The 22,965-nt window shown below is 33.4% G+C and overlaps 1 protein-coding gene across 3 annotated transcripts in view; it reads right to left on the reverse strand.

The window, feature by feature from the left end:
- LOC123704920 (WD repeat-containing protein 47) overlaps positions 1 to 22,965 on the reverse strand; it is a 55,992-nt gene that overhangs the window by 9,963 nt on the left and 23,064 nt on the right. For all 3 annotated transcript variants that reach the window (XM_045653412.1, XM_045653413.1, XM_045653414.1), the window contains 4 exons: positions 16,246 to 16,469; positions 9,215 to 9,392; positions 3,468 to 3,611; positions 2,691 to 2,846 (listed from right to left, as the gene is read on the reverse strand). In XM_045653412.1, the coding sequence (XP_045509368.1) occupies positions 2,691 to 2,846; positions 3,468 to 3,611; positions 9,215 to 9,392; positions 16,246 to 16,469 (702 nt within the window). The remainder of the gene's footprint in view (positions 1 to 2,690; positions 2,847 to 3,467; positions 3,612 to 9,214; positions 9,393 to 16,245; positions 16,470 to 22,965) is intronic.

Genomic DNA, 22,965 nt, shown 5'->3' on the forward strand with positions numbered 1-22,965 from the left:
TTTTAAATAAAATTATTAGTAGTTTGTTTCAATAGCTCTTCACATTCAGTTTCTTTAAGCGTGGCGCATGATGTTTTAAACTGAAATATCAAATAGAAATGCTTATACCAATAGCAATCAAGATAAAAGTTCTCAAAAACGATAGAATCATCAGTACTATGGGGTCGCGTCAGTCCACTGGCGCGATATCTGACATAGGACTGATGCCAGCGGATTGATAAAAAAGGACTTAATATGAGATTATAATCACAAATTATGTTTTTTTGCCTTATTTCTAATATCAACAAACTGTATTTTTACAAATCATAGTTAACCATGTATGAATGAAAATAAAAATCAGATTAACAATAAAATAATGAATCACCATAGGACTGAAATGTTGACTGGCGCAGCACGAATTTAGAGGACAAACACAACCCTAGCGCTGGTACAGTTATGACGGCCGTCAAAATATAGGATGCACAAGTAACTTCATTACCAACATTAATATTTAGACAGGGATTTGACATCGACTTGGAGATATTTAGCGAGAATTTCAAATTTAAAAAAGACACAACGGACTGACCAATAAAAACGATGACAAAGTTTATTTTTATTTTTTAAATAAAATGTTAAACATTTCGTTATGAAAGTAATACTATATAACACTATGTATATCAAAGATTGTCCTGAATTAGTAAGTTTTCTCTAATCAATGATAATGTTTATAAAATAGTCACTTGATTGTTGGTTTTCGGAGTTGTGACATGCCAAAGTACTGATTATTTAAGTATTAATTTTGTTTTTTTATCAATTTGTATTTTAAATAAAGAAGTGAAAGTGAGTGACCAAATAAAGGACGCTTTATTGTTTTAAAATAGATGGTTATTTGATTAAAATATAATAAGACTTTTTATAAATTGGCTGGTGACATTGAGTTACCCCATTTTTGTATAATGACCCATATACATATGGAGACGACACCGCCTACATCACTTCAACCGCTCAACATAAGCCATATGGCCACACTGCACTCAGTCGCTTTAGCGCGATGGTCGTGTTCATGTCTTGTTTGTTTTATAGCAAAAAACCACAAAATAACTCATCAAATATTCGAGTGTGTTACGATATTGCGCTAATAATGCAAACTACAAAGAATAACTTTTCATCGGTAATTAACTAGATAATCATTTTAAAACTTGGTTAGGAATTTTCGCCTCTATGGCGGTGAGTCGATGACATCGCTTAATCTATGATTCACTAGCCGCCCCGCGCCGCCGCGCTTGGCACACAGATTTTCTTCTTGGTGTCTCCCATATACATATTAATATTAGCTCAATGATTTCAATAGGATTCGATCAGCAAATCATCGCCTCCTTGGTGTAGTGGTTGACGCGTGAGCGTAGCACCGAGTGGTCTTGGGTTCCATTTTCAATGGAGACGAAGAAAAAAAAATGTCTCGGTCTCGTAGGACACAGAAGGTTGATCACCTACTTGTCCCTAAAGAAAATCGATCAGTGAAACAGGTATATAATACATTTGCCCCATAGGGGCAAGGGGCTTCAATTATCAGCAAAGCATAGTCATAGTATAAGGAAACTGCACTAGCCGGCAGAATTTAAATTTTTCAACCGAGCTACTATCCTCCTACCTAAATAGAAAATATTCTCATATAGGTCATCATTAACACTGGAATTACGTACAGATAATTATAAAATTTCCCCACAAAGAGCGTTCAATGACAAAATATACCAAAACCGCTTGATACATCCGTATTTGATTTGATAAATATAAATTGTTTTCCGAGAGACAAAACATAGCATCAGGGTTCAATTATTTGAAATCGAATAGGAGACGCCCCCTTCCAGCGAACTGGTGAAAATTGGCTTCATGTTATTACTTCGACATCCGGAATTATAATTTGCTTATTTCCTTTCGGGTAGACCCCTTCTCATATGAACGACAAACGAATATAAACATAAGTGGGAGCAAATCACATTATGTCGCTCTAGAATTTGTAAAATAACTTTGCTCACATAGTTAAACAATCTTAGTTTTATTTTAATACACATAGTTTAGAATATAAAATATATTGCAATGTTATAAAGAATTGAAAATGTTCGGAAAAATTCGGCAACTTAAATGTATTTTTTTCTTATATCTCGTAAACGAATTCCATTTTCAGATACAAAAAAATTAACAAAAACAATTTTCACAAATGGGCGTACCGCATTCCATCCTAAGACAATCTAGTATCCAGTACCTATTCTAGTTATCCCTTTTTATAATTTATGTCTTATAAAATTTTGTACATTTTGCCAAGCAACCTATCATTGATTGCTCAATTACTCATGCTCAATTCAACACATCATCGTACATCCCATTAAATTTTTCGCCCCGATAAAGCTAACACCGTACAATTTCTACATCCCAAAAGAAGAAATGATATCCTGTTTAACACTTTTTTTCGTACATTTTCATAAATTGTTCGTTATTTTAAGAGTAAAAATACACTATATTTAAAGCTTCACTACAACTGTCTCTTCTTCAACTTCTTTACAAAAATCTCTTCCAACTCTTCCAGTCTTCTTATCTCTTTTTCTAAACCATTATATACATTCTAATTAACAAGACCAACCAAAACATCCAACACCATGTACAATATACATCCAAAAGCCTCGAAAACCGGCCATAAAAAATCAAAAACTTACCTTTCCAGGGAGTCCAGCTGGCGGCGAGATCACATTCACACAGCCGCCGGTACGCAAGTCCCAAAAGCGGACCGTCTTATCCTGACTGCCCGATACGAACATCGCACCTCCCCAGTTGTATAGCGATAGCACGTGGCCAGAGTGTCCACTAAGTGCCTAGACAAACGAATATAGGTCTTAAAACACGGCTTAAATTTAATTTCAACAAGTTTTTCCTAAAGCAAGATCAATTATGATTCCATTATTTCATGGGAGTTAACAAATACTTCAGCAGACTCCGTCTGTCTTATTCTGACAACTCGATACAAAGATGTCCCGTCTGATGGTAAAGGACCTACACCGTTCATGAACATTTGTTAAAATAGTAAGGATTTTAATGATGTAAGATTGATTGTATCTGATACAGACGGAATAATGTAGAATTCAAATCAATATCGTTACAGAAACAGCTCAACGTTGTGAATAAAATTTTACAGGATGCATGGTAACGAATTAAGTGCAAAATTGAGTATAAAATTTTCCAGTGAACAACAAGAGAATAAGCGACTCCATGCCCTGAATAAACAACACGGCCATAATCGTAGAATTGTCCTATATAAATATCCCAATAAAGACTTGTGCTTTCAGGTACCGCATAAGCGCATTAACACAATTCTTACGGCATAATAAATTCCGTACTCAAGCGACCTGGGAATTTTGTGCAACATGTAGCTTAAAAGCGTTGAAATGGCTTGCACTATACTATACTATATACTACAGTGACTATAGTATATGTACCTGAAATGTTTTTCCTGTAGCGCAGTCGGTTACGTATATTTTGCAATCGCCCGCACCGCCGCTCACCAGGAGGCTGGTCTTGTTCGAGGTGTCCTCTATGAAACACACGTCTCGTACTGTGCCGTCGTGCATTGTTAGCTCCACCTAGGAATAATTAATCGTAAGTTGGGCGTGGTAGTGATCAAATATTGTGTAAACTTTCGATGTTATATCTTGAAGAATAAAGTTTCTTTGAATTCTTGATTCAGTTTTGGGGAGGTAATCAGAGTGGATTAGGAAAACAATAAAAACAGAGACTTCACTAAACATGGATAAACTACAAAAATGTTACAGCGCAACCTAGTCCGCCAGTTAATAGGAATCGAGGGAAAAGTCTTTCTTTCTTTAGAAGAATAGACATTGAGTTTTATTAGGACGATAAAAGGACAAGAAAGTGAAAATATACTTTTACGTCTGCAATAAAATATTATTTAAATCTAAAATTTCCAGACAAAATGTATTATACGAACAGTAAAGTCAAATATTCAAAGCTTATGAAACTCATCAAAAACCGTTTTAATAAAGTTCGCTTGCGACAGAAAATAAACTCTAATGTTTAATACCGTCAGTCAAGTTAGGCATGAAATAACAGACTACGCTTAGTGCTTATGACATGATATTACCAAAGTTGGTTATTACTTCGTTTTAAATGTACAGAAAAGAGACGCAATGGATCCAATGTGTACGAAATGATCATTAAAATGTTAATAATAAGTCAAATAACTGCCATTCTTCATCGACACATACGTATGCATAACTTTGATATACAATAGAACATAAATAATAAGATAAATAGAAACGTTGTCTATGTGTGAAGGAAACATTGCTAAGACATAACCGTCAGGAACAATGAATGGTGTATTGACATCAACAATAGTTTAAGTATTATTAAATTAAATACCAATCAATCAAATAAAAATTTCTTACACAACAATCACTTCAAAACTATTAAACACCATTCTACGTCTTACTGGAAATGAATTCTATATCAAAGACAATAAGTTCGTAATTTGGGAAGTGCTTGCAAAGTCACATTGACACTACTTTCAATATTAAAGTTTTATTTGCAATAAAATAACCGTAAAGATTACAACTTAATAGATACTAGCTTTAACACAGAACTTCGCTCGAATAGAAATCAGGTCGCACGCAAGAGACGCGCTCGAGACTTGTCTCTACGCATGTGTACTGTGTGAGACAACAAACACAACATCCGTAACTAAAGTAAAATGTAGAAACCAAATAGACACATACATCAATATAAGAATATAATTACATTAAAAAAATATTTATTTAAACAAGTGTTATAGGTATAAAACCAGAACATTCGTTTTTCACGTTTATTGCTGTCTATGTTTATAACAGTACTAGCTTTCCACCCGCGGCTTCGCCCGCGTTTTCAGAGAAAACCCCGCATAGTTCCCTTTCCCCTGGGATTTCCGGGATAAAACCTATCCTATCTCTCAAGTTGGATCGAACTGCACATGGTGTGCGAATTTTATTATAATCGGTTAAGTGGTTTAGGAGTCCATTGAGGACAAACATTGTGACACGAGATTTATATATATTAAGAAGATTAATAGATATCAATCTATCAAAAAACAATCGAACGATCTATAGACTGCTATAGGTACTAAAATTTACTTTAATCTTTATACCTTGATTTCTAAAATAGGATTAGTAAAAACCAGCCAATAAACCGTTGTAATACATCAAATGGAAGGAATTCTTCGAAATTAATTAATAAAAATAGACGAGACATATAAGAAAAAAGTACATTACATTGAAGAGTCCTATCGCATCTAGTATTTGGGTTACTCCAATTACATAAATTGGTCTATAATAAAATTACACTAGAGTGAAGTGAATTGCGCGGAATGTTCGAGGCTTGTGTTGAAATGTTGAACGCGAATAATTTCAATGCTACATTTCTGCAATACATAAATAATAATTGCGTTAAATATTTTATATCCTATAGGACATGCAATTAATTTAATAATGCTTTAATTATTATAAAGGACTATTCTGTCTAATATGCGATGTTAAAAGTTTCTATTTTTCGTCCAAGTTGCATACCGACATTTAAGATATTATAAGAACAACAGGCCCCTTAGACAATGTAACAATTAAAAAACCGGCCAAGTGCGAGTCGGGCTCGCGCACAAAGGGTTCCGTAGCAGCAAATATAATAAACTTATTATTTACAGTTAAATCAACCTATCTCAAAAACTATAAGAGATACTTTGATCAAACCAAAAATCGTTGAAAGAGTTAATTAGCATGCATCACCTCTATTTTTTTTAGAATTTTATACCCCGTAGTTATAAAAATAGAGGGGGGGGGACATACTTTTTACGACTTTGAGAGCTGATATCTCAAAAACCGTTCACTTTAAGAAAAATGTTTTTTAGAAAACTTTATATCATTTTAAAAGACCTTTCCATTGATACCCCACACGGGTATGTACATCGAAAAAAAAAATTTCATCCCTCAGTTACATGTATGGGGGGCCCCACCCCCAATTCTTTTTTTTACTATTTAGTGTCATATTTTTGTAGCGGTTCATACAACACATATTCCCATCAAATTTCATCACTGTAGTACTTATAGTTTCCGAGTAAATCGGCTGTGACAGACGGACAGACGGACAGACGGACAGACGGACATGACGAAACTATAAGGGTTCCGTTTTTGCCATTTTGGCTACGGAACCCTAAAAACGATAACGAAGTTAGAAAAGGCAAAAATGTATGGGATTGACATACGCCGCGTTAGATGACGTGGTCTATCTAATGTCAATCCCATACATTTTTGCCTTTTCTAACTTCGTTATCGTTTTTAATTGTTACTTTGTCTAAGGCCCCTGCTAATGTTGATATATGTAATTTATTGAACAAAACTGTTTAACGATTTTAACTATCAAAAATTGAAAGTTCTTGTTAACATACATATATTTTTATCTCATGTTTACTAATACTGATTTAATTAATAAATAAAAAAAATAATTAACGAACATTTAGAATGAACCATACCTACATAGCTCTACTAAAACCGGAACACCTTCGAGTGTGTTTTATCTAAATAATTCACAAGTATTTATAATGTATCGATAAACGTTAAGATAAAAGGGGTTATCTGGGTGAGAATATGATTAATAACAGTACTGACATACATAGATAGTGTTTAATTAATTTAAAGTATTATATCATTGAGCTGATAAATAAATAATATTCTAGTAAGTGCTTATGGGTGTATGAATATGCGACGAATAATAGGTTAATTGACGTAATATTGTTGAACAATGTGCGAGCTTTTCTAGAACATTATTTTGACTAATAGCAAAGTGTACGTAATAATATTTCATACTAATACGTGACCTAACAATACGTGATTCGTATCATGGTGATTAACTGCCAAATAACGTTACTTTTACAAGATAGTCTTATTGTGTGTTTTTGATTTATTATTTATTTAAAAGTATTAAAACTTAATTCCTAGTTTTATTTTTACCCGACTACGGCAAAGCAAAAGGAGGTTTATGATTTTGACAGGCTATGTATGTATGTATGTATGTATGTATGTATGTATGTATGTATGTTCATCTGTTCCCTCGTAACGTCTAAACTACTTATCAGAATTTGACAAATGACATATCATTAGAAGCGTCTTAATTGTCCGCTGGTTATAGGCTATATAGGGTTTCACAAAATCTAATGTGGCGTCCTCTATCGGAAAAAACATACAGAGTAAAAAAATAAAGTTAAGATAAATATCCCGTGTTTGGTATCATTTGAAAGCGCTTTCCTTGTACATTTTGAATATATATATATTACTAGCATTTGCTCGTGACTTTACCTGTATTCATGGGCTGATTGCATATAATTCACATCTTTTCGTCCATAGCTTCTTTATTAGTTCATCAGTTTAACTTTTGTTAATATTATGCCCCCAAATACACTTTAACACCAAAATAGTACAAATAATATAAAGTGAAAAAACTAAAACCCAACTACGACAATAACCGGCGCTGAAAAAGTATAAAACAAGATTTCAGAATACTGAACTGAACAAAGTTGCTAATGTAGTTGCAAGTAAATGGACACAGTAGACTCTACCAAGATGCCTTCGTTGTAAATTGACAATAATGTCATACAATACTATTCTGAAGTATGCAATATTCCACTATGTAAAGATAAATTTTCATGTTTGGAAAGGCGTAGTCACACGTTGTTGAAGTGCTACGGTAGATAGGTATATTATGTAACGTGTGAGTACGCCTTTCCAAACATGAAAATTTATCTTTACATAGTGGAATATTGCATACTTCAGAATAGTATTGTATGACATTATTGTCAATTTACAACGAAGGCATCTTGGTAGAGTCTACTGTGTCCATTTACTTGCAACTACATTAGCAACTTTGTTCAGTTCAGTATTCTGAAATCTTGTTTTATACTTTTTCAGCGCCGGTTATTGTCGTAGTTGGGTTTTAGTTTTTTCACTTTATATTATTCAAATGCTTCACAATTCACGTATTTAATTAACAAATATTTAAGAATAAAGATCGAATACACAATGATGTAAATTCTATACTTAGAATACCTAAAACTGAATTAGTTATGTATTGATCGTATACATAGAAATACGGATTTAAACGATGAAAAATATGAAAGACAGTTTCACACTATCAACTACTACTTAGCAACCTTTCAACCGGCTAAGCAATAAAGACTTTCCAAAGCAAATTAGCGGATTTAATAACGTCAACATAATAGTAATATAATGTCAATAATAAACTTAGCAATCAATGTGCCGCATAAAACGTAACTCGAGAGATTAGATTTTAATAAGCCTCCACGTTATTACTCATAATAAATTACATGACAAGTGAAAGTACACATAATTTGCTTCGACGTCGATCAAAGGGGACAGAGTAGCTTCCGAGGAGAATTCACTCGTATCGTCTTTAGAGATCAATCGAAAAAAATGGCTAAAGACATCATTAATAGCATGTATTTAGCAATGGAATAAAGTATATAAGTCCCGGAATGAATAAGGGTAGCTTACGCTTCAATGAATGCGGTCCTTCTTTTTTATTTTGATACATTGATTGTGAATAGGTTTTATCTGTGGCAAACAGATTATTCTTTATTATGTGAATCTTACGTCGTCTAAGACTTTCCATATTCCAAGATATAATTTCATCGAATAGGTTTATATCGAATAAAAATCGTAAAATAAAATTAAAACAATGTATAGAAAAAGTGTTAATCACTTCCGTACATTCTTCTCTCTTGTACATTTTTCTGTATTTGCACTGTTTATTTCCAAATTGAACTCAATAAAACATAATTTACTTGAACAAATGCACTTGAGTAGTACATGAGATACATTTAACATCTGGTTTTAATGATCGATTAATTTTATCACAAACGTACTAACCACTCCATTACAGAAACGCTCAAGATCGAATAGGTTAGTTTATAACTTTCTTTATCTTTTATAAGTGTGTATTTTATGTGACAGACATAATAAAAAAATGGGTAATGGGCGAGTCTCAATCTCAACATCAAGGGTTCAATGCAAATAGGCTAAAGATCAATTGCAAAAAAGAACACCAATCCAATTTTTTACCACGGGAGTTCCGGTTTTACCCCTTAGGTACGGAACCCTGAAACAATGTTAAAGTATTATTTTAATTCTCTTACCTCTTGCCCCTCCAAGTTGCATGTATTACTGTTGAACCTCATCAGTTTGACAGTTTTATCATTTGAGCCGGTGGCCAAGAGGTCGCCCGCGGGACTCCAGGACAGGCAGTAGATGCTGCCCTTGTGGTGTTTCGTCCTTTTGAGGAGCACAGTAGGTGCGGTTGGTGCACTGTTGTCCCTAGGAAGAAGATAATTTTTATTAGAAAAATGTGAAGGCTAAGTTATTTACTACGTGTATAGGATTAACTAGTAGGTACCTACTATCAAACTTTTTGGCCAACTTTAGTAGTGTAAGATTAACTTTTTACACTTGTATGTGAATATGTATATGGATAGACTGAAAAGAGATACTTCGTAAGTCCTAACCAGAATATATCATTAATGAAGAAGTTCTGAAGCAATGCCTAAATATTATGAAAATGATCATTCGCCATAACTTATAACTAAAAGGTACATAAAAGTAACAAATTCAAGTGAATTCAAAAGTGCACTGATATCCATATCCCTATAGTAAAATACGAAATTTCTCATATAATACGAAATATGCTTCCATCGGCGAAGCTGGGTCAAATCATCCATTACTCTGCCATCCGATCTTACGTAAACAGCTCTCTTTGTTGGAGACAGTACGAGCACTTAGCGCAACGTACATCGTCAATGGGAAATGTATATCGCCTTTTAATTTGTACTAATTTATAGTCCGGGTATCATTTACTTTAAATATAAATCAATATTTAGGATTGCATATTTGATATGCATTACCAGTTTAATGAGATCGATATATTCATCCAAACCTTTGTATAGAGTAAGTAAATGAATACTTACGTAAAGATTAAAATATTTTGATCAATAACGATTTTTTATTAACGTGACGGAATGTCATAAAGATCTAAAATATGATATCGAATACATGATGTTTCTCACACGTACTATTATATAATGATACAAGAGAAATGGGAATTAACGAATTTACATAAATATTTTCGATATTAGAAAACGACGATAATTTACATCATCATCAATAATAATTTATAGAAAAGTTATATAACAATATTATAATGAAGATACAGTAGGAAATAGACATATGTTCCAAACGAGTTATATATGTGCCCTAAAAATATGTGACAGTAAATCGAAGTCAACTATTGAGCGAAGCGGAATACATCATCAAATGGATATAATATACTATCTCCAGACCTTCTATTTTTAACATAAACTGGCTTAGACTATAAATAGTCAGCAGAATTTATAGTGAAATTGCATTACGAGTTAACTTTCACACTCATGCATACCGAAATTAATACCATGACCGACGTAGGTACCAATCTGAGTATATTTTCGCTAGAGCTAAACTTGTTAGCGAACTAATTTATTTTTCTTTTTGGTTTTGTTTAATTGCACGTGAATAGGGAATTTCATTATTACTGTATTTTATTTGTGGGACATTATTGTGTAGTGCTGTTTGTCTAAAAGTAGGTAATTTTGATAAAATAACACATTTCCGCATTCTGTGGACCGTCTTTGGATACAAAGGATTAGAATTTGAAATATCACATTTTATATTATAATTGATAAGATCCGAGAGAACGCTCTAATTGATACATCTATAATTTAATATTCATAATGTTTTTAAATAAAAATTTAGTTATGGAACTATGTACATATTAAATCCATAGTAATTATTATCAATTATTGACAATTATATGAGGTCTAGAATAATTAAAATGCATCGTTCGTTATTATAACCTAAGAGCCGTAATTTCATGTTTCAATTCCGCGATTATTTTTGCATTGAATAATAAATGGTAGAAAAGCCTTATAAATAAAATAATAAGAAATGCATTGCAATGTTTTATGTTAATTCCTTACGTAGATAGGTATGACTAACTAACTGTTTTAATGAATGCAAATAAAACTTATAGCACTATCATTTAACAACGAAGATTTCAAATAGGGTATCTGTTATATAATTTTAAATCATGTAGTAACGAGGACATTTCTTTTCTTTAAATTTTTCCTCTTAAAATCTATATTGAGGTATTTCGCCAATACCAAAACTCTAACATGCCCTCAATGTACACCATTATGATAAAAACCTACATTAAAGCGAGAAATATTATTGAAATATAACCCTGTTTCATAATACATCATATTATTTGCATAAATATCACAGCCGGCATCCGCTTTCTATTCAAACACACTGATGTTTCACCAAACTGCGAGCTTGCTTAAGTATTGTCAATATTTAATGGGCCCTATTCACAATGGGCAGCGTTGGCCCAACAAGTGGCATGATGTTTGCCATTACGGCGATTATGAATAAACACTTAAATTTACGGCCGATCTCGGACATTTAGGTCCAACGCTGTTCATGGTGAAGACGGCCCACAACGATCTTGTACGATGCCATATCGACATATCTTTACTGCATTTACGCAATAGATTATTATCGATTTTTTAAAGTAACATATTAATATGAGATAAACTGAATGGCCGTTAATTATTTTTAGATGTTCCTCATAGTACTATTAAATTGAAGCACGTATAAAATAGAAAATCTGCCACAAACATATTTATAAACTCTTTATAATTCGTATTGAATAGTAGGATGCCATTATATAATTGGTATACATAACTAAGTACATACAGTATACAGTAATTCTTTTCTTCAAGTGAACATACAAACAGCGTTTAAATTGCTTCTAATTGATTAATTTTACCTGGCATTATCATTACCTACATATTATTACAACTAACTATTGTTCATAAGACAAACACGACTCTTTATGACGAATTGAAAACAATAAACGATCACAATAAAGTAATGCAACATGCCGTTATTGCACATATTGCGAGACGAAGAAATAAATCAAGTGTAACAATGAAGAATAAAGTTAACAAAATAAAATATATCATCGTGCCACGATCGTGGATAAGCACAAATCGTCGTACAATAATTATTCATCTGCTAGTAAGTGAAGCGGTGATAAAACATAAAAATGCAAACTACGAGCAATATTAAGCGAAAATTCTCATTGTATTTCAATAAAATTAATACGCTCGTGTCGACGTACAAACGAATACTGAATAACAAACGCTTCATACATAAACAAATTGGCGAGGGGGGTCAATGACTGCTCATAAGACTGTATCGTAATCGATTCACAATTAATAATGTGCAAGTCGGAGCTAAACATATTGCATGTGTGTGGGCAGAGCTTTTATAGCGCCATAAGATGTGTTTTACATGATTTGTCTTCAGGAGAGCAAGTACAGAACGAACATGTACCTAACACATGTTTATTTTATGAACATAATGATATACATAAAACTGTATCAATTAAAGGCTGGTTCACACTTTGATTAGTGCGAGTGCAGGTGATTAGTGCGAGTGCAGGTGTGTAGTGCGAGTAGTGTCCAATTCACTGCGAGTGCAGGTGATTAGTGCGAATGCCATTTTGTACAACAACAAGCGTGCCGCGTGCGACGCTACACACTACGCTAAACACTAAACACTAAACACTCCTGTCCAGACGTGTTTAGTGGCAGGCACGCTGCGAGTGAGGGGAGGGAGGGCGCGCGGGACGTGGCTACTCGCAGTCCACTCGCAAAAAAATAGAACACGCTTCTATTCACTTTACTACACAGCCTACTAAACACTTGCACTAAACAGTCGCTGTCCACACGTAGTTACTAAACACCTGCACTAATCACTTGCACTCGCACTAATCAAAGTGTGAACCAGCCATTACTTCGATTGTTATGAACTCGAGATCTCGTGATCTTGTCACCCAATCATGCAAAACGTATACATCCATACTTATGACCACTTAATACGTATGAGTGTAGGAAAATTAAAAGGATGAATTTTACTAGGATAAATTGGAGTAAAAAAGTGAATTTCCGTGTACCCGTGTGCGGTAATGGGCAGATGCATAATGCATATCTACATCTGTTTCACTGATCGATTTTTCTTTAGGGACTGTAAGAAGGTGATCACTGATCAGCCTTCTGTGTCCTGCAAGACCAAGACATACTTTTCCTTCGTCTCCACCGGGAATCGAACCCAGGACCCCTCGGTTCTACGCTCAAGCGTCAACCACTGTAGAAGGCAGTCGAAAATAATAGGACCCGTATCATAAAGATGAGAAAGATCTCAATCACGTATTTTACAAGTTCCGGACACATTACAGTAAAAAAAAAGCCAAAACAAGAACCGCTCCAAATATTGACAAGTAAACAGTACTCGTTACGTAACCCTGCTCTCTTTCCATCACAGACATGAGTTTAACGAGGCTTTTATAACAGAACCTAGTCATTTACACGTACCCGTCAGTCACTGCAGTATACCGCACTGTTAATATCTACTTTCTTGTACTACAAACACACTTTTATTTTTAAACAACGTCACTAATGCATGTCTTTAACGTAAACTTATCAAGATTGTGACTTGTAAAACGTAAATGTAACAGCTTGGTCATGTTTGCAATGTGCGTGATAACTTGTTGTATTTCGTCCATGAAATCGGTATAAATTGTTTGTCGGAAGAAACAGATCTCATTAAAAATATATGTATTTTTTCATATATTATATAAACATAATGTAATATTCTATCATGTGCAAAAGAAACGTAATGTTAATATGCTTGCAAGTTCAGATAATGCTGCGTATGTTGTTTGTATAAACTAGCTTATTGAATAAGCAAAGATAATAATTATCGAATTACTTATTTCTCTCGCTGCATTCTGACCGTAAAGATTTTAAACACAATCATATTAAATCCGTTTAATGTTATCTCATAATAAGAAATTAGTACTGCGATTTTTGTAAGGTGAACAACAGAGCGAAACCAGGGCCGTCACGTCTCATGAGGTCACATGTAACTTGACACCGCACCAATGTTATTCAGTTACATATAACATATTACCGACGATTTATTCCCCTTGTCAATTACAATGACCACAATAGTTGCTAACAAAATAAAAACTCATCTGAAACCAACACAAATTAATCCATACACCGTTAACTAAGAGACATTATAAACCGCGTCATCTCATGCTAAATTATGCAAAACATTTACGCAAGAAACCGACATACTTGAATACGTTCATTAAAGCATTGAAACCTAGACACTGTACAAATTATAAAATCCTTATATAAGACGAAATCTAAACAAAACAACGTAAGCAAACAACGAGCATTCATCGTTCGTTGACGCAAAATGTATTTGGGCTAAACTAATTAAACAGTATTAAATCTGTTCCTCCCATAAACGGGTGCCAGACTAATTCATATTAGTTAGTGACAATCACCGGTGATGGCTTTCGTCGCCAAATCACGATAGCTCTGAGGTACATACACTTAATTCAGTTAGCTCAACTAGCTGTCGGTTTAATGAATTACCTAACTTGCGCCGAGTTGGAAGAAGCGTGCAAACACTCTCGAATTTCACTTTGCATGGCGAGTTTTCTAGTTATTCTATCACATCGGGATAATTTAAAACCTGATACGTACTAATATTGAAGGTGAGAAATGTGATTTTCTTCTTATTTGTATCATTGAGCGATAGGGTATCTGATTTTTGTGTTATTATAAAAACGTATATTATTTTTCAAATTTAAAGTCATTATATCTTGACAAAGCCAAAACTATTATATTATTCTTTTAGCTATAAACTTTATATAAACACAGCCTGCAACTTTTCTACACAATTTCGCAATGATCAGTCTAAAATAGTTGCACATGACAAAAATACGTGCCAACATTGTAAAATATAATTACTAATTAATGCACTACCATGACCCCATAATTCTAAAGTTTATTGCGCCTTTCGAGACACACCTCTCAAAATCGCTCTATACGACCAATCCATAAAGAAAAAAATATACTAATCCCCTAATGTACTGCCGAATATACCACATAGAAAAAGAGAACTACATAGCACGCAATAAATCTAAAGAGTAGATACAATTGCGTTCGCTAAGAAAAAGAAATGGCTTTTCATCTACCTTGCACGTCGAGATGCGTGTTTGTAATTTGTAGCCATTGTAATAGAGTATACACTGTACACGTAATTGTGTTTATATTTAGCTTCATTGAAATCTGATTGCTTTGTTTGATATTCCTGTCTAGTATTTGCATAAACAAGTTTTTGCTCGTCACTTAATTAAAACTGTACATTGAAATCTTTCTCTTGCAATCACGTTTATCAATGTTTAATTTTTTGTGTGCTACAAGCCTTACAAGTATAAGGTTATGTTACTGCGAGATTAGAAATTAATAAAAAAATATTACCATTTTAATAAAGGGTAACTGAGTTAAATTTGTATTTAAGAGCATGATAGATAATTTAGCCATAAATTATTTTAAATTATGTTTGCATAGAAAATGTCTATTGTCGATTGACACATAGGCTGCACCCAGCGGCACTACAGGTTTAAACTAACAATACATTATGCATGAATCATAATTTCAGCTGCACCTAATATACCGTAAGAACATGCCCTATTACGCGCAGAACAACAAACAAGTGTATGATTGTATTGGAAAATTATGCAAATATTTAAAATGGGAGGAATTATAATGCGAATTAAATTTCATAACCTAGAGCAGAATACATATAACCGTTATAGTACAGTGTAATTAACTTTTACTGGAAAATGAACTCAGCTTTTCTTAACATTGAATCGCAACAAATCGCGAAGCAGACTAATTGAAACACTTTGTTAATTATTTTTGCAACACTACTTAAGAAAATAAAGATATCTAAACATAATCAGTATTCCTCCAAAACAAGGCAAACCTCTATCGAACACATGTCTCAAAAAGTATAATTACAAAATCATGTTCAAGTATCGCTTCAACGCTAAATGAAGCGATATGATTGGTTCTTTACAAACACATCCCTCGCTACGCACCCTGGCACATCTGTGGTGTTAAAGCACCCTAACACTACTCTAGAGATTAGATAGTGTATTCAATTAAGTTAAGTTAATCAACCTTTCCACTCCACAATTCTATACTAAACTTACTTGACATCATCAATCTTGGGGTACGTGCATATCCTGAGCGTCTTCGTGTTCGAGCCGACTGCGTACAGCTTGCCGTTCGGATGGAACTCCGCACAGCGGACAGCCTGCAGGTCTTCTAGTACAGTCACAGGTTTGAAGGTCGGCCTGGAGCCGTTGATTTCCGCCACTGCCGCGCTTGGTGTGGACATAGGTATCGATTGATGACTGCCATTCCGGTTTTGCGCCTGAACAAATAATTATTTTGCTAAGTCTAATCGATAAGTTACGACAAAAAAAAATGATAATTTGAGTGGTAATAAAAACATAGTAAGTATAATATATATCTCCTATTTTTCGATAAACTGTTCATTATAGAAAATTTGAGAACACCTACACTCGACTAAATTAGATTGATTAGATACGATATTTTTCTATAATCAAAATTTTCTGTAAACCTGAGAAAAATGCTTATACATGTCTTAAGGAAATAATTCTGATAACATAAGTTAATGTGAGTAAATGCAATTTGAAAACGTCTATTTCATTAATAATTTGGAGTGAAAGTGTGCAGAACATCCTAACCCTATTCATACTTCTGAAGTTCAACAGCCTTTGTACGTACCATGAGAAATATCTGATAAGGACTTCTGCCAATTGTTAGTACACAGTATGTATTCTTAGCACGTACAAATATATTATGTTCCTTCCGGTAACCTTTAGAGAATAAAAACCGTTACAACATCAGTAGTATTATTTTTCGTATTAGTTCGTAAAGGGAATATGGAATATGGTTCATAGTAAAAAATATTGTCTATGTATAAATATTGTCTTTAATTTGATCTACCTTTTTTATAACTTGATAACAACGCTATATATATAAAAGTAATTATTTCAATAAAACAGTTTAACATTTTAGAGTCAGTAATGTATTAGTACTTGAATAGTAAATCTAGCAAACCTAAGTATTATTTATAATGTTCAAAATTCCATCTAGTTCAACAAAACCTCAAACGATTTATTCGCGAGTCAAATAATTCCTTCACTTTTAGCCAACTCATACCATTCCGATGAGAAAACACTAACTAGGGTTTTGCTTAAACTGTATACAATAGCGCTAACGAGTTTGTAAAACCAACAACCCGATAGCTGATTTTAATCCACAATATCTATGGATCAACCCGACAATCCATACAACTTGTTTATTCTGTGCTATCAAACAATTTGTTTTTGTCTAAACATGCCGTACTAATTTGCTATCTTAATATATATAAATCTCGTGTCACAATGTTTGTCCTCAATGGACTCCTAAACCACTTAAACGATTATAATAAAATTCGCACACCATGTGCAGTTCGATCCAACTTGAGAGATAGGATAGTTTAAACATGTAGGTACCACGGGCGAAGCCGGGGCGGACCACTAGTACTCTTATATAAACATGCTATTATAGTCTATAATAACATGTATACTAATCTTCTTATTATATAAAAATGAATCGCAAAATGAGTTGGTAAGCGCATAACTCGAGAACGGCTGAACCGATTTCGATAATTCTTTTTTTATTATATTCCTTGAAGTACGAGGATGGTTCTTATGTAGAGAAATCGTAAATATGTACCACGGGCGAAACCGGGGCGGACCGCTAGTATTATATCGATGATTATTTTGTGAAAAAATTACATAGGAAGGCAACGTTATGTATGTATGTATATAACGTCTACCGTCTACGTATCTTACGAATTTTTTATCTGGAGACAAATGGGTTCAACCGAAACGAACGGCCAGTCTCATATCTCTATAGGCTATCTCATAAATAAATAAAATTTCTAACAATTACTTCGTCACAGCGGAGCATAAACAGTGTCGCTAAACTATCTAAGCAAGCAAACTAAGAAAATGTAATCAGCCTAGACAAATCCTTTGACAAAGCCCTACACCCCTGTTATAATGTTGTTATGTAGCGGCATGGTTTGATTAAGCTTAGTACGCTTTTCGAGAAATCGCATTGTAATGACAGCAAAGTGCTGACCCAGATTTGATGGAGATTGAGAGCTCACACAAATACGTCTAAAGCAACTCGTTACATGTATACGCTATGTTCCGAACGAAGTTGCCTAACTCAATGGTCCAACAATGCAAGAATAAACAATATACCTACACACTTCAGCTAATGTATAATAGAATATAACAGTCGTATACGGGCTATTGCATATAAAATATAACGATTGTATGTTACCTTGGTGTGATTAAGATGACCTACTTATAATTATGTCTATTATATTTATAAGGTAGGTTTCAACTTTCTTAAATTGTTTAATTTTAAAGATACAAAATAAGGCATTGGAATAGGATAAATGTTCGTTACATTTCAATACATAGTATCAAATTATAACATCATACAAATATCAACAATTTCTCGTATATCTATAGATTTATATTTTAACAAAAAATTCAATTAGATCACCCGCTAAGAGCGTCATGTCGAAATAAATTCAACAGTGCGATGCAAGGGAAAACAAACGAATCTGACATTTCTCTGTGACACTTGATCTTACCACCAAGCACTTGTATATCAAAAGCATCAAAAGTATGTGGGTTATCTATAACATTATTTACCGACAAACAAGTCACCAAAATGGACTTGATCGACATACAAATAATTGTTTCATTGATTTGAACACACGTCAATCCATGATATTATGTGGTCAGGTCCTAACCAGTTAATTAGTATAAACCAATCAGTTTGAACTTACAACATTATTTGTTGCAAAATAATTCTTCGATGGGAAAAAATATATTATTCAGTGAATTTGTTATTTACCATTTTTCGTGGAACGGCTTAAGGTTACGAAACTATTCGATACAATTTTAAGTACGACCTAACATAATACTAACGTGAAGTAAAGGATATGTGTGTTAATTAACTAAAATCATTACGATTTCATACAAATAGATAGACAAGTAGCATAAAGTGATTCATTACTATTCAGAACATTATATCCTAATCTACTATATATGCTTTATAACATAAACGTAACACAGTGTTTACCTATTAATTATATACCTAATTTGATTGAATGGGCTTTGATTAACAGTGATAATAAATTAACTAAGCACAGACCTTGGGCTAGATTTCCATAAATTAGAGCGATATCAGAATATACTTAGATATTATTGTTTTTTAAATAGATTTTATATATTTATACAAGTTGGCCCGTTTACAGTGGTCCAAAAATTTTTTTCAGGTTGAGAGCATCATGAGTAATCATTTAAAACAAACTTTAGTTAAGCGAAAACTTATGGTTTAGAAATTATGATTTTTTTTTTAATAATCCGGAGTTTCAATGTTTTTGACACAAAACTACTCTGTTATGAAAACTACTGGACCGAATTGAATGAAATTTGGTATATATATTATGACTGATTGATTTCACCCTATAGGGTGTACCCGTAATATATTACGACAGAATGATTTCTACTAAGGATTTCTATATGATGAAAAATCTTTATTTGTCAACTGTAAGTACATATTATCCAAACATATAGTAATTATAACGAAAACAACACAATTTATGCAAAGGATTTTGTGCAATATGTAAACAGTGTAGGTATTATTTAATTTGTTTACAAAATACAATCATTGCATAGCGAATATCAAACACTTCAAATCCCTTCAGCGGGACACTGGTCATGTGCAAGAGCTTAAACAGCACTCGGATAAATAGGCACTGGACTGTTGTTTATACCTACTGTGGAAAAAAGACGCTCTGAAGTACGACAAAGAAGATTAAAAATTAGTAGATACTAATAAATGTTTTTCAATCTGAGTTTTTAAACGTAGGAATATTTTGATATGATATTTTTTTAATATTTTATCGCAACTTTCTCCGCAAATGTTTATATGAGTATTATTCAAAAGAAGGCTCTTATAATTTTTTGGACCTTGCCAACACGATCCGACAATGATCCGTGATCCGACCTATGAAAAAACGTCAGAAGGGAATTGAAACGTCACCATAAATAAACTGACACGCTACATATTGTTCTATATTCTTGGTAGGTATGTCATAACTTGCTTTTGTTTATGGCATTGAAGTTGTTCTTTTACATCAACTATTGTTCAATCAGTCGCACACTTTCTTCGGTCTATCACTGGTTTAAAATAACTCAGGTACAATCTATGCAGAAAAGTTTAGGCGTCGTTTGGCAATTTAAATGGAGATCTTGTTTGCATTATCTGTGAAAGGCTGACGCAGTAAAACCTAGATAAATGAAAGCAAAATTATATCGTTTTAGAACAAGCACGAGTACCCACCGCCATCGCTTACCGCTCTCTCTAAGCCCACGGAGCATGAACTTGAATACATAATTTGACGTATCACGCTTTTTGTTATAGTGCACGGACCGAGTCGATCAACAATAGCAGTTAAAAGTCAGATGACTTATCATAGCATGAAAACCAACGTTAATGCTATTGTTCATAAAATACGCAAGACAAGATAATGTTTTACAAAATGAAATAATGTGTACAACTATTTGAATTAGATAAGAGTCCCAATTAAAGCGAAATGATAACAAGGTAAATAGCAAATATGTATTATGTTTGCGAAAAAATCACTCGACTTAGAAATTACACTTATATTCCACTTTGGCAGCAATTGCGATGCAAACATGTTTTATAAACACACTATATGCATTTGGCCTAAATTATCGCTGTCATAAGGTTTATTAATATGCGGTTTCTGACCGATAACAGCAGTGTTTTGGTTATTTACACAGAATTAACGTAACACGATATCGCGTTAATAATTTTGAGGTTAAAGAAATCGCATTCCTTTAACTTTGTGGTCGAAATTTGACTCTATAATATTGCCTTACATACAATGTTAGAAAAATTGTATAAACTAATATCCTTTTATATCTAACGACACTTGAAATATACAAAGAATATTCATAAAATCATATCGTACGTTATTTATATTCACGTAAGGGACTTTAATTTGTTTCAGCAAGCTAACCCTTTGATCTTAGCTCTGCTTTTACTTGCTCTTCAAACAGAATTTTTAATTTTGTTCTATGCGAGTCGTTTGCATTAGAAGCACAGTAAATAAAACTCGACATGAGCAAATAAGATGAATTGATTTTCTTTATTTTTCTTCGTTGCGATACGATACGTTGCGGTGTATGAGCACCCAGTTTAGTTAACGAAATGAGTATTTGTTTCAGCAGTAAAACAAATTTGAGTGGATATTTAGTATTTACACACAATATAAGTTAAGTGAAAGCGAATGAGCTCGAGAGATAACACAAACCGATATTAGTTATTTCCTTTTTATTAAAATATACTAGCGTGCCGCTTCGTTTTGTTTGAATAAAAAGATATACATATATTATTTTATAATATACTAGCGGTCCGCCCCGGCTTCGCCCGTGGTATATGTTTACGTTTTCTCTACATAAGATCCATCCTCGAACTTCAAGAAATATAATAAAAAAAGAATTATCGAAATCGGTTCAGCCGTTCTCGAGTTATGCGCTTACCAACACATTTTGCGATTCATTTTTATATATAAGATATATTTAGTTAGAAAACTTGTCCGTCAAGTGATTTAAATGTATAAAACTAAAACAAATTTTCACCAAAAACCGGTTCTACTCCCAACTGCATTAATGTGCTACTCGTTTCCAAATACCTTTACGGTAATCTTTATATATCTGTGACTAATATCAGCGATGCAATAAAAGTTCGATGCTTTGATTTTGGAAGCCATCGACTTGTGGTACAAACACCTTTTTTGATAAGTGACTAATCCACGTGGGCGGGGTCGATGTCACCCTTTGATCGGATACAGTTATTCGCTCTTGGATTCGTAAACATGGGCTTTCGTTTTATCTTTATTTTGTATAAATTGTCCCACAGATCACAGAAACTAAAGGGAGATATGGTTAGGGGGCAGGGCCGGTGTCGCAGCAATATGCCCAAAAAAAGAACACATACTGTTTGTTGCATTCAGTTGACGTTCGACCGTCGGCCGGGTATTATTTGACAATGCCGTGTTGTTTCGTTAAAGTTTGTAAAAACCGAAGTGAAACCAGCAACTTTAAGTCAAATGGAATCACATACCATCGGTAAGTAACTGAAAATTATACGATTTTCTTACTAAAATTTCAAAAACAATATTACGTAGAGTGATTTATTGGTTTCATTATGTGACAGAACGACATTCACAATAATTTATGTAAATAGTTTACAATGCTTCTTCTGTACGCGACTCTATTCAAACGCGGAGTTCGAATACTGCAATGTATAATGAACATACTAAAGCTAACAAAAACGTTCGATCGTGTAGTAAATTTGTAATGAGACACCGTTTCGTAGGTACTCAGCGCAAGCGATTGGCATCTCTCTAGATCTCTATGCATTGTCCTTTTTAATATCTTCTCGCGTGCTACATTTGCCCTTCGAATTTAAATATTCTACAATATCAGTCTAATTGCAGATATACGGAGGAAACGTTAGAAAAATTATCAATCGAAGACCTTGTAGCCTGCTATTATAACATTTAAAGCGGAAAACTCATTAACAGTAACACCATTTAGAAATCTTTAAGAGGAAGGCACGTTTTTGATACAATGCATACGCGATTAATTATCTTTGTATTTATGTTTTAAAATGTAAAAAATCAAACTTATGTTTATATTGGGGTAATATCCCTAATACATACGCTGAAAATTGAAAGT

Source organism: Colias croceus, chromosome Z (assembly GCF_905220415.1).
Source record: "Colias croceus chromosome Z, ilColCroc2.1".
NCBI classification, from domain to species: domain Eukaryota; kingdom Metazoa; phylum Arthropoda; class Insecta; order Lepidoptera; family Pieridae; genus Colias; species Colias croceus.